This window comes from Gossypium hirsutum, chromosome D01 (genome assembly GCF_007990345.1).
Source record: "Gossypium hirsutum isolate 1008001.06 chromosome D01, Gossypium_hirsutum_v2.1, whole genome shotgun sequence".
Taxonomy (NCBI): Eukaryota; Viridiplantae; Streptophyta; class Magnoliopsida; order Malvales; family Malvaceae; genus Gossypium; species Gossypium hirsutum.
The window spans coordinates 62,680,153-62,687,665 of record NC_053437.1 but is presented as its reverse complement, the minus strand read 5'-3'; the positions used below and the strand labels follow the sequence as shown (position 1 = coordinate 62,687,665).

Sequence of the window (7,513 nt, the reverse complement as noted above, 5' to 3'; positions counted from 1 at the left end):
ACAAGTTGGGTCGAATTTAATTATGATATAACATATTTTATACATACCTAAGCTTGGCCTGACCAAAATATGAGTTAAATTTTTGCCTAAACTCGTCCATATTTGTAAATGGTTAACCCAAATCTATTTTAATCTTGCCCATATTATTTTTTTGAATTTTTAAAATATTTTTAATTTAATATTTAATAATTTTATATGTTTTTAATTTATTAAAAATTATATATAAGCATCTTAAAGGTATTTTTTTAATGTTTACATTATAGTATTATATATTACTATAAATTTAGATTTTATTTGGTATAAATTGTATAATAGATATAAATAACATAATACATTAAAACATAGAAAACGAGCTAGACTTTGGTCTTGAATGCTTGAGCCCGAGTATGAGTCTAGCCTATATTTTGAATGAGCCTAGTTTTTTTCCCAAGTCCATTTTAAGACCTAATTTTTTTCCAAACTCTCCTAAATTTTAAGTAGACTTTCAAGCTTGGGCAGGTAACCAATTCATGAACAAGTTTAGTTAAATCACCATTTCAAACGAAATTTTTAGGTCAAATTGTACCTCTAATCCCTATATTTTTTCTTTTGAGCAATTTAATTGTTTTTATTTTCTTTGAACTTTCCCTTTTTTCCATTGATATCAACAGTTTTTTTTTCATTTCTCTTTATTTGCCTCTATTTTTTTTTCTTTACAAAAGATTTGAGAAGTGCTATACCTCCATTCCTCGGACACACTCTTTTGAGCATCCACCCTTTGGAGACATCAAATATCCTCAAATAACCCTTCGAGGGCAACTTCTCGCATCCACTCCTCGGCTACACACCCATGTGAATCCCACACATTAACGACCACTTCTAACACTAACTTCCATATCCTATTTGAAGTGATTAACAATGAGCCCAATCGCCACCCTACCTAGACCTATGGTAGCATACTACTTCGGCAACTTGACTTGGGCTTACCCATGGAAAGACAACACATGGCACCTCGGGATCACTGCTAAGGGTATATAAACCCTTAGTCCATACCGAAAATGGGATATTCTCTCTCTCTTTGATAGTGAATAGAGTGGAAGAAGAATTGTATTCAAGTTGTTCGACTCGAGAAAGAAGGATTTCGATCTGACTTGTAAAAAAGAAATAAAAAAATTTAGAAATAAAGAAAATGAAAACACTAAAAGAAGATATTTGAGAACAAATAATAAATAAATAAATGAAAATTTAAAAAAAAAAACAAAATAGAAGATAAAACAAATTTCGATGAATAAATTTCATCCCATCCGTATCACATTCTCTTTTTCTCTGACTCTCCACCTTACGTTAAGCAAAGTGAACCGCCCAACATCACTTTTATATCCCCTTATATCATATCCCTATATCAATAAAAACAAAGGATATAAACTTAGTTTATTAATTAATATTATTTTTAACCATCCACAAATTATAATAAATTATTCAAACCCAATTAATAAAATTAAACCTATGTACAATTTCTAAAAATTAAAATTCAATACAAAATTTAATTGATATAAAGAAGTAAAAAAAAAGAGTAAAATTTTAAACGAATATCTATGTTTGCACCTTTATGAGCATGAACTTCTCTCGATTGCGTTTCCTCTTTTTTATGTTCTTTGGTTTGATGAATGTTCAAATATGCCACTTTTGATAGGATTGGTATTTTCTTATATGTTTTGCATCCTACCCCATTTCTTATTATAACATTATAATATCAATTTATATATTTATACATAAATTTTAATTTGATGCAATTATATATATAAAACTTGAATTGTTGTTTATCTATATACATAAAATTTTAATTTTGATTCAGGTGTGCAAATTTAAATAAATAAATAAATAAATATATTTATTGTCATATCATATTAATATAATAATTTGTGTATGAAAAATGACGAGAAAGATCGCAACTGTCTTCGTTCTAAATATCCTTCCAAGGATGAAATGGTTAGGTCTTTGGAAGATTTTTGAATACCATGGAAAGGTGGTGGATGTCTTCATACCTTAGAAAAGGAATAAGAACGGGAAGAGATTTGGCTTTGTCAAATTTTCGTGTGAGACAGATGCGTACAAAGCAGTTAACCGTTTGAATGGGTTCAAGCTATACGGACATTCTCTGAGGGTAAATATTGCCAGATACAATGTTGGAGATAGATATTGGAAGAAGGTGGATCAAGGGAAGAAAAAGGCCTCAAACCACAATCAAAGCTTTAAAGAGGCAAAATGTACAGGGACTAGTGTGAAGCCATGACCTGAAGGAGGAGGACTGAAACTTGAATAGGCTCCTTCGACCAAAGAAGGCGAGATCCATTGAAGATGAGAACTTACATTGGTTGGAGCGGTGTTTGGTTGGATAGTGCTTAGAGTACAAGCCAATTTAGGATATTGCAAACTTCATGAATAATCTAAATTTGGGTAAAGTAGTAGTCAAAAGAATATCTGGTATAATGTTAGTTATTAGCTGTGAAGAGGAGTCGTCTATTGCAAAATTCGTGGATATGATGGATGGAAATACTAGCAAAATTCATGTTATGGGTTTCCTCTACACGCTTGGAGCTTTATGACCTTCAAGAGCATCGACCAACACTATGGTGAAGTTTTAGATGTCGATTCGGACACTAGAAGTTTTAAGTCTTTTTGCAGGGGTAATATTCAAGTGCTCACTGATAGAAAAGGCCGAGTCTCTGATATCATAAGCTTAAGATGTGGTATGGAGGTCTATGAGGTTGTGATCCGAGAAGCCAACCTATTATCCTAGTGAATAAATGTGGGTACACCAGGAAAAACATGGATTTGATTGAGGACGAAGGGTCGAAAAGTTTGAGGTTGTAGGAAGAAAAAGGTGTTGACGTGGACTTAGCCAATGGAAAAAAGAATTAAGGTTGGCTTGGGAACAACCAAAAAGGGTGGTGGGGAGATAGAGAAAGTGTTGTCAGGAACAACTAACTTGTTGGCGGCTGATTTGATTCCCGAGGATGCTATTAATGAATGGTCTCTCAATATAGTAGTAAGGATGAAGGTGAAGATAGGGCGGTCAATGCAAAAATGTTAGAAGATGACTCTCCTTGGGTTGAATGATGGTAGTTGTGAGGTGGGTCTCAATAGTTTCCTTGAAGGGGTGGAGAAGCATTTGGACCTACGGGCTATGGCTCCTGAAAACACAGAGGTTTGGGTAGCAAATTTAAATGTGATGTTTTGAAACTAGAGAGTTAAAAGTCGATATGTGTATGGTATAAGAATCGAAACTAGAAAAGGTGTCGACGGATTTCATCGGGTCGTTTTGGTATAATGATGATTCAGTTTTGTTGTTGTCGAGTCTGAAGGTAAATCAGGTGGTTTATTCATTATTTGGAATGTCGATTGTTTCACATTGAATACCCAACGCTTATCAAATAGAGCAATTCTTCTCAAAAGCATTAGGATAAAAGAAGGTTTTGATTGTGTTATAGTTAATGTTTATGCCCCTTGCGAGACGGAAGATCCAATAAATCTATGGGAGAATCTCATTACCTGGAAAGACGAGCTTGGTGGAGTATGGTGTGAAGGGGGAGATTCCAATGCCACTCGGTGTAGGGAAGAATGTAGTGGAGGTATTGGAAATTCAGTGAGCATACTCGCTTTTAACCATTTTATTGAGATGTGGTAATTGGTCGATTTACTGATATAATAATAGAAGATAATATTTTTTGGCTTCACATTACAATGAGTGACTTCTTTGTTATAAGCAACGCCTTGAGGATGGCTTTTTCATTCGATTTAATTTGAAAATTGATGGTGCCTTTCAAGGTTAAATGCTTTCTATGGTTATTGTTATTCAAGTGTATTTTAATATTTTACTATATCTCTATAAGATATTTGTCAATCTCTTAATCTGTTTGTGGAGTTTAAAAACTCTACTAACAGTGTATCAAATATTTTCCCTCAATTTTATAACATTTAAACATGAAATTAAGTTTTCTTTATCCAGTAGTTAAAACAAAGAATTGAAATACAACTCGATTAATAAGTAACACCAACTCAATCAAACATTTAAAAGAATAATAAATATCATATAAGTAAAATTTTATGTTGATGCCCTAGTTTATTTTGCATCCTACAAAATATGCTCACGTCAATTTCTAGCCTCTATCATTAGATTTGTTTCGATTCAATTTTTATTCGGGTTGAATTTGAATGTAAGTCTAAAGATTCTAATATATAAAAAATGGGAATCCAGTACTGTAAACTAATAAATTCTTAGTACTTTCTACCTACAAACCTTAACCAAATACCAAAACCAGCAACAAAAAAAACTACTGTTGTTTAAACACAACAATAGGGCTCTTAACACTATGCCCTTTATTACTATTCCATTCAAGTGTAGCCGATACAACCTCAGTCCCATTCATCATTGACTCACCACCCTTCACCAAAACCCTAAAAGTTTTGTTTTGATTAATCCCATTGAATTTAAACATTTTAGGGATCACAACAACAGATAGTTCCTTTGGAGATGCCACTTTAACATTGTATTCCAAATCCCCTTCTTCAACATTGGTCACAATTCTATGAAACACAGCTGATCAGATATTAGGGTTTGTACCATTGAGATATGTATGCATGGAAGGATAGTTAAGACCATCAATGCCACGTCCAGGTTTCTTTCTTGCCACCAATGAGTAAAGTGATGGTTCTGGTATCGTACCCTAGTTTGCAAAGGAAGCTAATGTATAAATCCTCGTTGATGTCATAGATGAGACCAGGGTTTACTGCTTTTGCTGGATTTATTTGGCCTGAACCTGAGGCCTGAGCTTAGTTCACCATAGTTGTCTCTGATTTTCATGGGGTTTGCTAATGCAAGGAAATGATCAAATTATTACTGTATATATTCTTATACTATAGCGTGGACTATGGAGTGTATTTTGATATTTATATATTTAAAAAAAAATCTAAATGGTCACTTTTATAGAGATGACTCGATGATATTTTCTCTTTGCTTGAATTGAAGAAGTAAGAAAGATAGGTGCAATAATTGGAGAATAAAAATCCAATCTATATTTTACAATTAAAAAGGATGAAAGGAAACACTAACCACGCATAATTCTGTACAAGATTAACATCGATCTAATATGTATATGTCATAACGAGTGACGAATAATTATATGTGTACATATAAACACCTTTTCCTTAACCACATATTGGCCATTAAATCATACATCACATCGCAAATTGTACAATTGGTTCCCCTCACCATGACGTTTATGGTTGAGGTTGGATGTTTCGTACTAAGACAGGAAGTCCGTCGCTGAAAGTTGCGGTCAATCCCGGCAAGAACCGTGGATGTTGATCCGGTGATGGTGGTGTCAGTAATTGGATTCGAAATCTCCTGATGAGCGAAAGCGTCACCGTTTTCATCTCTAAAAGAGCCATCTCTTTCCCTAAACAAACCCTGAATCCAGCTTGAAAAATCGGGTACTTGAAAGGGTTTTCTGGGGAGAAAACGCCGTCGTGTTTCAACCATCTTTCTGGCTTGAATTCCAAGCAATCTTCACCCCATATCTCTTCGATACGTCCCATGGCGTATGGATAATAAGTAACCCTAGTTCCTTTCTTCAGAACCGAGCCATCAGGTAAAACATCGTCGTTTTGACAAAATTTGGAATCGAATTGAATCGGAGGATAAAGTCTCATACTTTCATACACCGTTGCTTGTAAATAATGAAGTTCCTTCATTTGATCAAAGCATGTTAACTCCTTGTTTTCACCAATGATACGATCAGCTTCCTGTTTAATAGCCGACACAACATTTGAATGCTTAGACAATAACCAAAACAAGCTTGTTAAACCCGAAGCTACAGTATCACGACCAGCTAATAAAAAGCTTATAATAATGTCTCTCAAATAAGTTTCATCGTTAATAATAGACATAAAACGAGAAAGAAGATCATTACTATTCAAAAACCCAGTTTTGCGCCTTTGCCTAATCACTTCTTTAGCTAAAAGATTAATCCTTTCAATAGCCCTTTTTAATTCCTTTTCACTACCTAAATTCAACGCTCTTTTGATCTTCCACACAAGTGGTGAAACATTCATGGCTCTTTCAGCTGATAATTTCGAAGCTAAATCAAAAGCCATAGCCAATTTCGACATGGGTAAAGAAAGCTCAAGACAACTAGGATCTATCCCAAAAGAAAACCAACAAATAACATCAAATGAAAACCTTTTAAACACATCCTGTAAGTCCAAAGCTTGGTCTTGTTTTGATAATAATGGAACAAGCCTTGTTTTGATCTCACAATTGATGATATCAAACACATAACAACATGTTGAAGTTTTCCCAAGCTCCATTGATGCCATATTCTTTTGAAACTTCCACGAATCACCATCAACATTGAATATACCGCGACCAAGGAAATCACCCAAGATGATAGAAAAAGGTTTCCCTTTTGGGAAATTATGGAACTTGGTTTTAAGCATGTATTCAATGTTTTCAGGGTTTGCTGTGATTGTGTTACGAAGGACATGGATATGGATGGTTTTTGAAGGAGAGTTTTTTAACAAGTGAGTGTACCAATCGCAAAGGTTATTGAATTGTTTTGACCAACTTAAAGTGAGATAAGCACTGCAAATCTCACAGTTGCACCATAGTTTTGGCTTGATCAATAAAGAAAACAAGAGATATAAAAGAAATATTAGGATCCAGAAGAACAAAGAAGCTTGAAGCTCCATTAGAGAAGGATAAAAGAGAGTGAATTGAATTGAAGGTCGTATCAATCAGACACTGGAAAATTTATGTTGTTAAAAAAAGGAGCTATTCGAAGTGTACGAATAATTTTTTTAGTGGAATTAAAAAGAAATATTTATAAAATAATGGAAAAAAATATACCCTACCTTTTATGCTAAAAGATCAAAAGTCAGTTACTAAGAGGGTATCTGACAATGCCACAGTACTTGTATTCGCTTATGTAAATTGGAGGACAATCAAACCACGTGATTTTATTCTTATTAAAATATCAACCACCCACTCTCTGGGTGGAGGAAAAAAAATTAATGTTTTTGGGAAGAATTACTATGGATGATTTGATTTTTAAATACTTTTATTTTTGATAAGTTTTCCTTAAGTTTATCTGTGTTGAGATAAATATTGTTTGTTAAGTCTGTTGTAAGTCAGTTACTAGTAGTTAATGGGTTAGTGCTGTTATTATTATTGGCAATAAAATCATTCTTTGTTGTATAAATACCCTTACTCAAGTATCTTTTGGAATGAAAAAAAGTTGAATGGAAATAAAATTTTAAGCATTGTGTTTGTCTTTGTTACTTTGTTTAACATGGTGTTAGACGTCTCTCTCCTTACGAATTTTTGAGGACGTGTGGAGCATTCGTGGTTCATCCTACTACACCAACAATAGTTTCTGATTCAATTTTTGATAGCCACTTCTTTTCCACCAAGAAGATTAATATTCTTCTTGATGACTTCAATTATTTGCTATGGCGTCAATAGCTATTTCTTGTA

General features: G+C 33.6%; 1 protein-coding gene across 1 annotated transcript; it reads right to left on the bottom strand.

Annotated features, from left to right (window-relative positions):
- Nucleotides 1-5,097: 5,097 nt before the first annotated feature.
- LOC107928201 (cytochrome P450 94C1) lies at nt 5,098-6,754 on the bottom strand. Its single transcript, XM_016859385.2, has one exon. The coding sequence runs from the start codon at nt 6,727-6,729 to the stop codon at nt 5,260-5,262; it is 1,470 nt and encodes a 489-aa protein (XP_016714874.1). The 5' UTR covers nt 6,730-6,754; the 3' UTR covers nt 5,098-5,259.
- Nucleotides 6,755-7,513: the final 759 nt, after the last annotated feature.